Source organism: Caloenas nicobarica, chromosome 18, assembly GCF_036013445.1.
Source record: "Caloenas nicobarica isolate bCalNic1 chromosome 18, bCalNic1.hap1, whole genome shotgun sequence".
Lineage (NCBI taxonomy): Eukaryota > Metazoa > Chordata > Aves > Columbiformes > Columbidae > Caloenas > Caloenas nicobarica.
The window spans coordinates 5,464,871-5,478,344 of record NC_088262.1 but is presented as its reverse complement, the minus strand read 5'-3'; the positions used below and the strand labels follow the sequence as shown (position 1 = coordinate 5,478,344).

General features: G+C 45.3%; 1 protein-coding gene across 1 annotated transcript; it reads right to left on the bottom strand.

Moving 5' to 3' along the window:
• Window positions 1-2,179: 2,179 nt before the first annotated feature.
• On the bottom strand, window positions 2,180-12,063 carry MYCBPAP (MYCBP associated protein). The gene is made up of 17 exons (XM_065647990.1): window positions 11,979-12,063; window positions 11,777-11,880; window positions 11,110-11,284; window positions 10,668-10,783; window positions 9,864-10,014; window positions 9,485-9,600; window positions 8,768-8,868; window positions 8,007-8,118; window positions 7,438-7,627; window positions 6,731-6,918; window positions 6,018-6,164; window positions 5,556-5,840; window positions 4,583-4,719; window positions 3,733-3,848; window positions 3,121-3,245; window positions 2,748-2,930; window positions 2,180-2,281 (listed from the first exon to the last, which is right to left on the bottom strand). The coding sequence occupies exons 2-17, from the start codon at window positions 11,804-11,806 to the stop codon at window positions 2,204-2,206; spliced, it is 2,250 nt and encodes a 749-aa protein (XP_065504062.1). The 5' UTR covers window positions 11,807-11,880; window positions 11,979-12,063; the 3' UTR covers window positions 2,180-2,203.
• Between the last annotated feature and the right edge of the window lie 1,411 nt (window positions 12,064-13,474).

The window sequence follows — 13,474 nt, the reverse complement described above, 5'->3', positions numbered from 1 at the left end:
GCATCCCCATGTCCTTCAGAGCACAGGGCTGACCAGCCTCGAGGGTCTCTGCTCTAGGGACAGAACCCACATCTCACACCAGGCCTGCATGTGAGGTGTTCTGTGGAAGCCAGCTCTAATTTCACTGCAGTTCCAGCCATGGAACTTTCACAAATCAATGCAAAAGGAGGAAAAAAAAAAAAGCAGCTGGCTCAGAGAAGGTGCAGCAGGCAGGCAGCAGAGTATTACACATCCCCTCCTGTGTGCTGCTTGTAACTTCTCCCTTTAGGACACTCTTGTCCAAGGCTGCAAAAGGCACTGACAATATTTGTAACAAAAATTATTCACGGCATTCAGGTTCGTTCTGCTTTGCAGAAGTTCTTATGCCACCTGCCCCCCCAGGCCATCAGGTTCCTCCCTTGGAAGGGAAGGAGATGTCAGCGTAGGACATTCTGCTGTGGTACGTGACCAACGTGAAACTCCCACCTACCTGGTTTTGTATTAACAAGTTCTCCTGTGAGTAGAGGTGTACATGGAGCCTGGCTTCTATAGGCTGTACTGGAGCATGGATCTTGTGAACAGGCTTTGCCATCTTGGAAAGTAAAGCTACCACATAAAAGTATTCCTGCCTTTGAGACAATCACGTTGCCTCTATAATGTGCAGACTCCTTCTTGCCTAGAAACAGATGGCTCGAGCTGTTTGAGTTGGGCATATTCACAATCTGATAATCATCTCCAGGGAGGCAGGAGTTATTGTCAGAGCCTGTGAGACACACCCCAACTTCAGGCCTTTTTCCTTCTAATTCTCAAAATGTTGCTGAAATTCTCAGTACAGGAATGCTGAGCAGAGACATTCCCGCTGTGGGCTTGTGCCCACTAAGCCAGAAGAGGCTCCTGGCTTCCACAGAAGCCAAAGTGCTTCCCCGCACCCCGCTAAGAGAAAGCATCTTGAAACATGAGGGACCTCACCTGGCCAGCAAATAAAATAAGCTGTGCTTTGCCGTGGTACCACCAGGAGCCGAGGGGAAGAATATATCCTCTCCCCAGAGACAGCATATGAGTTAAAATGAGAAAGCAAAAGAAAACAATTCTGCAGAAGGAACAGTTATTTCACACTACGTGCATCTCCAAGACGCGTGTCAGCGTGGCTGCCAATGTAAAAGAGCACATGCCCGAGGCACATGTGCCACGTACAGAATTTGTAACAGCCATGCTCAGCGCGGAGATCCATCTGCTGCCCAAGAACCCCAAAAGTATCACAAACCTCAATTAACAATCCACACTGGTGTAATTTCTCTACAGGACCAAAGCCTCCCCCGTGGAATGCCGTCCAGACGGCACTTTGCTGACACAGGCCGGGTCAAGAGATCCAGCTCTGAAATCTGCTCCGACCTCAGGCCAGCTGCAGAGCATGAGACACTTGGACCTGGGATGCTCCTACATAAAGCTCCATTCCAGCTGTGGTACACAAGGAAATCCAGACAGAACAGAGCGATAAGTCCAGACACACACGCACACACTGACAGGGTGGCTCCAACACAAGGCCTTACCCTGCTCACAATATTTACAGTGTGAATTTCACTCATTTTAATTCAAGAGTGATTAGCATTGGAAGGAAGCAAGTAAGAGTTGGCTCAGAACAGGGCACGGGTACCTTGAGCTGGATGGAAAAAGATGGCAAGATCAGCACACGAAGTAAACTCCTGGTGCAAAACTAGGCAGGGTGGCACATCCCTTGGGATAATGTGTTTTCACAGAAACCCCTCCAAGAAACCAGGAGAAGCAGCCAAGAAGTGGATTAAAAATGGGATGGATTTTTTAAAGTTACTGTCCTGGTACTTGGGTTCATGACTACAAGGGGCACTCTGCTCACTGAACTGCTAGCCAAGCAAAACTGAGAAACAAAGAATAAGACACATCTCATGTTGACTGGCACTTTTAAATTCTTCTTCCTCAGCAGAAATGCCAGTATTTTCTAGTCTTAACGGTTTCTGAGGCTGTGATATTTCTTGCCTTGACTCTTCTTGGCAAGCGATCATCTGTAGCAGTAACAGATGATCTAGCAATAGTCTCACATCACAGCATGTCAGAAAAGAGGCAGCCCAGTATTTGTAATCAGAGCATTGCTTCAGAAAGAAGAATCTCCACTCGATCTGTGTAAATACAGTTATTTATTTTTTTAAAGTAAGTCTATTTTCATTACAAAAGGCTTCGCACTCCCACTTTAGGGCACCTTTTTTGTCTCTAGATCCTCAAATAAAGAAATCATTTTGATCACCATTGACTGCAGCAGCCCGTAAACCTGCAGCAGAACAGAAGTTAGTTGCAGCGAAAAGACGAAGAAATCCTGATGATGACACTGACAGACAGAGAGATGGTTTCTCACACACATTAACGTACGGGCACACACACAGCCGTATAAAAGTGGCTGCCTGTTAACAGCGCTTAACCAGAGAAGTTATTACTAGAGCTATGAAGTGTGTTTAACATTATCCAAGATACAATTAATTCTGCTGAGCCCTCAAGAGTCTGCAAGCATGCTAAAGACATCCCAGATAGAAATCCCGCATGTGGCTATGTGATGACTGGACTGACGTTAACAGATTCCAGGCTGGAATAAAAGACATCTCACCTTGTCTTTCTCACCTTCCTACAGAATTATGGACATCTGTTTGTCTGTTTTCTGAGTTTAACACAATGCTTCAATATCAACTTACAAGCAAAGGATAAAACCAAGAAACAAAGATAGCAGCTCTGGTCAGACTCACGTGAACATAAAGTTTTTCCTGGTATGTCCCAAACAAAACAGGGTCAATCTGCACCTGAGAAGGTTCTCTCTCTGTAGTCACACCTTCCACAGACTGTGCTTCTACTCTCCCATCCTGTGACGAAATGGAAGACTTCTGCCTTTTCTCGTCTTTTACTTTTAACTTTCTGCTGTTTGGCCGTTCCTATTCAGGGACAGACAAAAAGAAAAGTGACATAGGTCAGAACACCCTTCAGGTTGTTGCAAGATGCACCTCACAAATGTAGCGTCTGTTTCATGGGGTTGGAAAATCAGCTCAAACTCAGGATACGGAACCTCAGAATGGATCACACTTTCCCCAGTACTTGCGTTTCAACGGGCATCCCAACACATACCTCTTTCTCCTTCCCTGCTGCCTTTGTTGTTCTTTTTTTAGCTTCTTTATCCTTACCACCAACTGACACTTTCTTAGTCATTATTTTGTCTTCCTTTCCTTCTTTTATAGATAGCCTTGGTTCCACTACAAAAGAGAGAATCTCAGTTACCCAAAAGCAACATTTTCACATTCAGAAAGACAAGCCCACTCTACTCACACAGTGGAAATATATTACTTTTGCAATGTATTTTCCTCTTTTTATTAATATGAACTGTACTGCACTGAAAAACAATACCTTGAAGAGTACTTTGGAATGAATGGGTCTCAAACGCGTCTCAGAACAAACCCGTGAAACAGCTAACAGTGAATTAGGGTTTTCTGGGTTAGTCTGTGTGACTACCATGGCTACATCTAGCTAAATTAAAAGGCTTACTTGTGTGGTGTTTTTTTAATGACACCAAATGACAGATCACAATTAGTATCACACAATCTGCCATTCTTTCTGATGCATTTTCTTGTAAAAGCTTTGAGAGGGGACTGCTGAAATTGCCATTTCAGTTGAAATTCGGCACATTTTGTGGATGCCCGACAGTCCACAGAAACCAGCTGCTGTGCTAAATCTGCCATTTACCTGTTTCCTCTGGAACAGTATCTGCATAGGTGTTATTCTCAGGCAAGCCAAGCAGGGATCTCAGCCTCATAGACTGACTCACCAGACCGTCAATGGTTTCACGCCACAGCTGGAGACTGAGAAAAGTATCAGAATCAGAAAGGTGACAGTCCAGCAATTGCCATCTCGTTTTATTCTGTGCCCCGGAGTGAAAGCACCTCACAGCTGAGGCCTGCTCTGTCCAACTAAGCCAGTAAAATAGCACCCACCATCTAAAAATCTGTGCAGAGGGATGCTGAACTACCTTTTTCACGTTTGAGCGCTCTGAGGTCTCAACGGTTTGCAAATCAAGGGGCTCATATGGACACATAAATATTACAGTGAAACTAGATCTCCTGCTCTTCAACCTGACACGTTGGTAAATCACCATCAACCTGCCATGTCTTTCCCAAGAGAAACCTGCATCCTTCTAATTTATAAGCAACTAGAAGCTGTTGATATGTTTAAAGTCTGAAAGCGTGAGCAAAAAACAGAGAGGCTGTATGAGGGAGGATACAGTGAGTAAAAGGGTACAGAAAATTACTCAAAGGTTTCATAAATACAGACTGGAATAATCTTGCCAGAAATAATATTGTTACTCCCCAAAATTACATTGATTTAATATTCTAAACTTATCTCCAGGAAAAAAAAAAAAAAAAGGCATTTGGATCGTAGACAGCTGCTACAATGAAACTATAAAAAACAGTGTAAAGACAACTTCTAGATCTCATATAATTATCTGCACTCTGAATCACCACACTTGCAACAGAGATTGCTAAGGCTGGTGATAACACGATGCATTTACAAGCTTTATCTTGCAAAGGTAACGCACCAGATGGGATAGAAAAGGTCTGACTGAGTAAGGTCTGACTGAATTGGCCTCCGTGGAACACACAGCTCCAGCACTGCCTGGTTGAGCTGGGCCAGCGCTGCTTCTCGCTGCTTATCCTTGGGGATTGACTTTATAGCCTGATGAGAGAGAAAATACAGGGTCTACAGAGCGCTGCTTCTCAGTCTTCTTTCACAGTCCGTGGACTCCGAGCTCAACAAAACACAAACACGGCTCTCTTCCTGCAAAACGGTCTGAAACCAGGCTGTACTGGGTACTTACGCACCCAGATGTGGCTTATTGTACAGCTGGGATTTGGCCAGGGTGCACACACAACCCAAGATCTGGGGAGCAATCCCAGGCCCCCCAGTTAGACTGACAGTGAGCCCCTTTGCAACTTCACAGGTGTGCTAGAGAACAGGGATTCTAGTGAGCCAGAAGGCCCCAAAGATTAGTTATAAAAGCACCAGAGAGATTTCCAAGAAAGCACTACAGAAAAACTGTGCTAACAGAATCCAAACTGCTCTTGCTTTAATCTAAGGAGGTCTGTACTTTATCCACAGCCTGTCAGGAGTGCCCCTTAGTGCTCTGACAAATATGAAGGACTCTCCAAGGAGAGGAGCCCCTGGGGAAGCCGCAGGAGGCCATAGGATTAGTCTGCCCCCCCCGCATTCAGTCCTGGGATGACAGAAAGCTAATGGGGAAAAAGTTTAAAATATCTATGACATTGTATGGTTGTCTTTTCTTCTTCACACAACAGCCCTCCAAGTCTCTCTTGGGAATCTCTTTACAAGAGCGCTGAGGGTGTGGTGAGCAGAGCTGAAGCACTTTTCTGGGACACACATCATGAATCATCTCTAACAGCGCACCGGAAGCAGATCTTTGGGTGGTCTCACACTGGGGTAGGCCAGGCTATTTGTAGGGAAATGAAAACACCATCAGCTTGTCACAGCACTAAAGGGAACAGGGTGACTACCTGCTTAAAGTCCTCGATGGAAAGGTTCCATCCTGAAGGGCCTGGTTCTTCCTGTTCCATGTTCATCATTTGACTTGGAGACTCCACTAGCATGCTCTTCCAACCTGAGGCCTCTGTGATGCTGCTCTGAGCAGAGAGAACACCTGAAGAACTCTCCTGGTACCACAGGTCCTCCACACTGCTCATCTGGCCCAAGGATGCTTTCTCCCAAAAGGCTGAAGGAACGGTCATGTGCTTTCTCCACAGTTCATGCAGCTGCTGTACCACTCTATGATGATAATGCAACTGTGATAACGAGGAAAAGGCAAATAGCGAAATGAGCTGTGCCTGTCCTCTGAAAACCTAATTGTTAAAGCCAGCAGGGCAGACTGTGCCAGCCTCCGGAAACCCAGGGATGCATCAGCCCCATGGATCTTCCCTCCCTGCTTTCAGTTGTGTACCCCTTCAAAGAGCAAACATCACCTTGGGATTCTTCCGCTGGAACAACTCTTCCTCCGTGACATAGGCATCCACAGGAGACGGGGTGCGCTCTGGGGTGCGAATTCGGACAAGAAATTCCTTCAGACTCTCTTTTACTATAGCAGCACCTACTCGGGCAGCCAGGTCACTCTGAGGCACCACAACAAGAAAAACATATGTGAGTCTCTGGTCCAAATAGGGGGACACAAACAAATTCATGCCCATGCTAGTAAATCACAATGTATACATTATATAGCGTTACAAGAACAACTGCAAACCCCACTGAGCAGAGCTAAACTTGCAGAAGCTTTTCAAATAAACCCTACAAATCCTCCCCCAAACTACCCTTTTCAAAGCTTACTGTAATTTTCAATTTATACCTTAAATGATATCATAATGTACAACATAACCCACCCCCACTAAGTAATTAATGAATTAATTACCAACAGAAAATTCATTCTTTAGAGGACCAGTGTGAACAGTTTAGGAGACACAATCATGTCTTTATTAACAACATTACAATAGACTGCAGAGTTCTTCCATTTTAGTTAGCAAACCTGCTCAAGTATGCACAGATGTGCTGTAAATAAATAATCATCTCACTCCCAGCCTTAATTGCATAGCAATAAAAATACCATGTCATCCACTCCCACCCTTATCCTGAATTTGCCTATTAAGTTCAAAGCTCACAGTTACCCAGTTACATGCTTGGTTACCTCCAGTTTCTCTCTGAGGTTAGCCAGTTTATCCTCATACACAGCAATTCCCCAAAGGGTCACCTGCAGCAGAGCTCCTCCTAATAACAGAGGATGTGTCCTGAATTCCCAGGACTCACTGAAAATGCCTGCCCTCTCTGACTTGAAAATAAAGACGAACTGCCTAGTTTCTCCAGGCAAAATTACACCTGAAATAAGAGAGAAAATGCACTGGTCTGCAAGAAGCCATCTGGTTAACTTGACTCTTTTCCAACCCCACCCCAAGTGTCCTTATTTCTGTATGAGACTCTTTCCCCGTAGCTTAGCTGGTTATCACACTTCAGCTATTTTTCTCCTTCCAGATTTACTCCCAGTCACGATGTTATCAAACTGGTGTTATTTCCACTGCATGCTGCTTTTACAGCAAGCTCAGTACTCTCTCTGGCAGATTATGCCCCGTTTGCCATCAGAAAATGATTCACTTCTCAATATTCCACTCATTTACATGCAGAGTAGGAACAACCTCCTTTCCTTTAAGTCCTAGGAAAGGGATCTGCCTCGCACACCTCTTTTGGTGTGAGTCAGCTTTGATGCCCAGGGTGGCTTCCTAAGGACAATCACCCAACAGGTTTGCTCTGCCATTAGTCAGATTCCACATCTCATATAACTCCTGAATATCTGCGCTCTGGTCCCTGTACAAAGGTATCAGACATCAGCAGCTCTCGTACCTGATCTGGTATCAAAGTAAAACCACGGTATCCTCCTCCATTTGGTTTCTCTGGAGGGAATTTTCTGGGGCAGCCTCAGCCAGTCGTACCAGATGGCAGTTGTGCCATCATTGCTCACCATCAGGGAGCTTTCGGCTTTCTCACCAGCCAAAGCCTCAAAGGTGAGCCTAGCAGCGATGCCAACATCATCCTACACGAGGAAAAAGACAAAGATAACAATTTCTACGCTATCTGGCAGGATTTAATCTTGCCTGAAGTCATACGACAAAAGGGGTTGAGCCTTGGTAGGAGAACTTGTAAGGCAGGTCCAATGAAGTGGCCATTATCATACAATCATGGAATAGTTTAGGTTGGAAGGGACCTTGAGAGAGAGCCTGGGAATCTGAGCTTCACACCACAGACAGAGCAACCCCTTCTGTTTCTAGATCTCTCCAGAGCAAACACAGGGATCATCTATCACACTCAGAATAAATCCCTCATTCTCTGGCCTGGGAGTGACACTTGTACAGCTGTGACTTGGGAACTCAAGCAGACTTAGCTTGACTAAACAATAAAAAGTGCACAATTACCTTGTGAGAAGCAGTGCCATCAATCCAACGAGCAGGCTGGCCACAGAAAACTAAAGATGGACCCAGTACAGCTTCTGGAACCACATCGGGATGCTCCTTCAGGGAGTCACTGCTACAGAAAACAAGAGCCAGAGTTTTCGCTGAGTGAAATTCACGTTCAGAGAAGGGAGAACCAGAGCTGATTCACAAGACCCTACAAGAAATAATCCCAACTAATGCTTTTGCACAGTCTTCTCTTTAGGGACAGAGCCCTGCAGGTGTGGCAAACTCCAGCTACCTACTTGTCATCATCAAGGAGGACAGGACAGCCAGAATGTTAAAGAATTATAGCTGCCTAAGGAAGGCTGAGGGTACGTGACCAAGTAAGGAGAAGCCCTCGGGTTGTGCTCATTACAGATGGACAGGACAGTGAAAAAAGGCAAACATTATGGAAGTGGAGGGCTGGAAAAAGACAACCAGATGGAAGTAATTTAGAGCAGAACTCCAACCCTGCCTAAGGTGAACTCTGGAGCCAGAGGGAAGACTGGAGGAAGGGCTTAAAAAAACCCACTTTTCTCTGATTCTTGCTCCTTAGGCAGAAGGCCCCAAGGCACAAAGGAACTGTTTGATTCCTAAATCTGGTGCTTATAATACTAGAATATGCATTTTCTTGTGCCCTAGTGGAGACTCCTTTCCATTCTGGATAAGAACAGCTAAGGATACCCTTACAGACTGGTGGTGCGTGCTCAAAATTCTTCATTTCTGCATGAAGTAAAACTTACAGGGTCTCAGACTCTTCAGAAGCGGTGGAACGTGGAAGAGGCTCTGTTGAGACAGATGTAAAAGGCTGCCCTTTACCGACCACCTCCAGTCCATCCAGATCCTGGACTTACAGAAAAATGACAAATTCACAATTTCTCTTTTTATACAGAAAGGAAGTTAAAATACCAGTTAAATGTGCCAACTGAGTCAAGTACAGTGAAGTTGAAATATCTTGCTCCTACAATGGTTTTTGGTGGTATCCAATAAATGTTCAAGAGACACAGGAAGGAACCATTTCTGGGTCTCCCAAGAATCCCTGATGATGACATTTCCCACGACAAATGACACAGGGTTGGGAAAAGTCTCCTTCACACCTGTTTCTCATCCCCAGAGCCAGGTTTCAGAAACAAAAACCTGAGGTTTGTTCAGTTTTTAAAAGGAGGGGTTACTGGCCTTCAGGAGATTATTTCAGGTGAGTGTCTTGGTAGCTGCATGCTGCTGGTGTGGGGTCCTATTCTGAGGCTCCTCGACCGCTCCATGCAACACTTAGGGAGGCCACACAACTCCTGCATGGGTGCAGCCCTTTGGAAATGTGGTAATTTCCAAGATGAGTACTGTGGGGCTAAGTTTTAGATCCCTAATGCTTTGTCAGATCCAGTTCTTGGCAATTTTATGTTATTCCGTAGCATCTGACAAGAGATGAGAAGCAAAGAACATCCTCGCTCCTCTTGACCTACCGGCTTGTAAAAATCTAGCTCCTCTAGGACAGATTTTAGCTCCTCCTGTCGATGCTTCAGGAAAGGACTCTTATCCCAGGTTAGATGGAAAGCGATCCTCTTTGGAGGCTTCAGATCTGTGGAAATACCCATACGGGAACTCAGTGTCTACATACACACAAGACTATTAATTTCACCCTCTGCCAAACTTTGGTCTCATTGGTTTTTTTAAAGAGAAGGTCCAACAAATGACTGGGAAGTGTAGCTTGTGCTGCCGCTGTCGGAAGGGACAACTATAACATGAGCCTCGGTACTCACAGGAATCTCTATTTCTTTCTGCTGCGCCCCAAACAATTGCACCCCATTTCTGTGGAATCACTCCTCTGTGACACTTCCTTACTGGTTTCCATCTGGACAGTGCAGGGTTTCCCCACGTGAGTGATGGGCTCTGGGTAGCCACGTTCTCTCTGAGTCAGCGTTGTCGTCAGGCCAGTGAGCTCATCTCCAATACGCTGAGGCTGGTTCCAGAACTCGCTTCCTCTTCGGTAGCCCTAGGGCAGAAAACAAGGCTCCTGCTGACACTTTCAGAGGCATACAGCCACCTGCTATTTTCGCTGAGATTAGAAGCTAAAAAGAAGGGCTCTAACTCTGCTTATATGGATAGTTTAAAGTCCATAAATTATCACTCTCTGCAGAGCAAGGCAAAATTTCTACCAGGCTGCAGTCAAAGACAATAGAAGACTTTCTTCTAGCTAGCGCTACATGAAGGTTGAATGATAATAATATCTCATATAAATGCAAATGCTTGATAGTGCTATAAATGTAAAAAAATTATTTTAACAAAGGATACTGCCATAATCCTGCTGACTCACCCATACCCCTTCCTCCAAGACAATGACTAAAATTCGAGCCTGAAGCTCTCAGATCTTTCTGTCCCTGGAACAGCAATTGTGCCACGTCCCCACACCACTTCCCAGTGTGTGACAGTCTTTGGTGACAGCACACCTCTACCTTCTTCTGACTAGTATGGACAGCACAGTTAATATTTTTATTTTTAAAGTCACAGAAAGCTCTGCTTGTACACAAGGCTGAAGGACTTAGAACGGCTTTGATAAATATCTAATGGCAGGTCTTCAGAGATGTCACTCATAACACCAGTGTCTTGGCTCTTTCAACCAGGACGCAGATGAAGTGGGGCTCTCACCTTTCCGGGAAACAGGGCAGGGAGACTCCGGTCAATGAGGTCACGTTCCTCCTGGATTTGCCTGTAATTATCTGAGGTGCTCATCAGCAATTCATTCTCTGACCTCTGGAGAATTTCTATGAAGAAGAAACAACAAATTTTTGGTGCTGCCCTTCTTTTGGGCACACCCTTTACCACCACTATTGTTCACCTGTAACTCCCTTACACTGTCCCCCACCAAATCCTTTTCCGAGCCAGAACCACCAGCTCACCGCCCCACAACATCCCAACACCCACAGCCACTGGCATCAGTGGCACAAGGAGCTCTGAGAACACGGAATTAGACCGCAACGGCGACAGGATTAACCCCGGCTGGCCCTGACCATGACAGTTTGTTGTGGTGCCAACAAACTCCCCCATCTGCAAAGAGAATTTCACAGGATGAGGTCTCAGCTTTTCTCACCTCCTAGATATTTCTCCTGCTTTTTCCTGATTGCCATATTATGATGCCAGTTCTGGAGAGCTTTGTGCTCTGTTCGTGAGGTCTGATGAACCTTTTGCTTCTTCTCCCCTCCATGTTCCTCTCTTAAAGCTGCTGCAGTAACATCTGGACGAGAAACCTCAATCAAATCTGCTATCTGAAGAGAAAGGAAACATTAACTTAATCCCTTCATGCACACAGAGCCACCACAATGAGAATGGAAGAGGGAAGGATAAAAGAATTCTTCAGATTGATGATACTTTTGCCTTATCACTCTGAGAGGAATAAAAACAGGGCACAAGGAACGCACTTAGAAATAATGGAAGGATTTATCTGAGTAATTAGAGTCGAGCCATGATGTTGCTGCAACACCAGCTCTTCTCTGGCAAGCCTGACGTCAGCAGCAGCACATATGGAAGAGGAAGCCTCTGTAATTCCTCCCTCCGTGACCTCATCCTGCGCACAGGACTCCAAAACCTGCTGGTGCAGTTTTTCTGAAGGCAAACCCAGAGCCAGGCTGGGAAAACCACACGTCAGGCCCGACCTGTTCCTGATAGGTGCTGAAAAGCATCGACAGGTACCGTAGGCACCACGTGCCACCTCTAGAAAGGTGCTGCACAGCAGCGTTTTCGTAATTTTACAAACCAACCTGAGTGTTTCCTCTGGCCAAGGCTTCCATCTTGAACTCCTGGAGACTTCCCAGAATGTGATGAGGGAGAATCTCTTCACGGTCATCACCAAACAGTCCTGGTTCTACAACACACACACAAAAATCAATCCCAGAGCCTGGTCACTAAAGCCAGGCTTAGCAAAGCCAACACCCAAAGATAAGACATGAAGTTTAACCCTACCAGAAAAAGTCAGTGGTTCCCTGGGTTCCTTTGGGAACGCAGGACGTGCTACGAGGACACGTGCCGCCTTCTTTGTCTCTTTGGGTGGATATTTTTGAATGGGGTCTATCTTCCTAACTGGAATTCTCCCAGCATCATGGGGAAGGTGTGGAGCATGGAGCTTCAGGAAATAAAGTCACAGTGCAATTAGGTACATAGCGACTCACCTTATCCTTCTAGGATAAGCAGAGAAGTCGTATCAGTACAGGCAGCTCCTTTCCTAAGAGGCACATTACACAACTGAGCAGACACCAGCTAAGTGACTGTCTTACTCTTCTGGACTTTGCTTTATCACCAAGGCAGAGAAAAAAAGAGTTTTAAATCACTTTCCCAGTAGTTTTCTGCTGTGTCACTTTGTGTCCAATGCTTCCACTCACACAGTTTAACCCAAGTTTTGGAAGAAATGCCGTGATAGTTACTAAACGCCTTACACCTCTTCTCACACCAGTAAATTGGAAATGTAATTTTGAAGAGGCAGACAACTTATCCTTCCATTTGAAAAGATTGCGTAAGGATCGATAATCCTTTATTTTAGCAACTGAATCTGATGATCTGACAAGTCATAAAAAGCAGGACAGACAAAATGGAAGGAGAACTGAACTTCCACAGTGGGTTTTGGTTTAAGTAAATGGGCAGCACCCTCTGTTAAACACATAAAAGAACAGTGTCACTTAAGGTAGCCATTTCTATCAATAAAAATACATACTTTCTCCAGGTCCTCCACCTTAATTGCAGGTGCCTGGATGTCATCTCCTTGCAGAACACACGGAACAAGCTCAGGCTCTTCTGCGATTGTTGAGGGCAGCTTACATACCTTTTCCTTCTTGTCTGAAAAAAGACACAGAGACCTTCTCTTGAGTCTGCCAAGGAAACACCGCCTTCCTCTTATCAGCCTGGTTATTAATTTCCAGCTAAACTACGTTTTGTTTCTTCTGCTTAAGGTTGCACAGAACAATTAAATTCAGTATCTCTTGTAATTGGAAAAAATCAAACTCTGAGAAGCTACAAGGACCAAAGTAAATCACTAGGATTCAACTGTCTCATGCTTTATTCTAGATGAGAGACAACGGACGAGATAAACACAGCCTGTGCTTCCCACAGGTAGAAGAAGAAATTCCTGGAAACTTTCCTGCTCCAGCTGCAAGCACAAGCCTCCCCACACAGCCACCCTGAGCTCACCAGGCACAACTCAGCTACAGACAGCGAGCCACAGGGTTTTCAGAAGCTCCTAAATAATAAAATAAGCTTTTAAATAGCAAAACCCCTGCAAAACTAGCAGCCAGAACAGCCCCACTGGGGATTTGCTTCTCACTTTATCCATAACCTGCAGGTCCCTCCAGTCGGGACTGGTTCCCTGACACACGTGGAGAATGTAAGATAATAACAAATGGAGAGGCCACTGCATGTGGAAGGGGCTGTTCATGGTGGGTTCAGCGCAGGACTCGGGCCCACCGGGG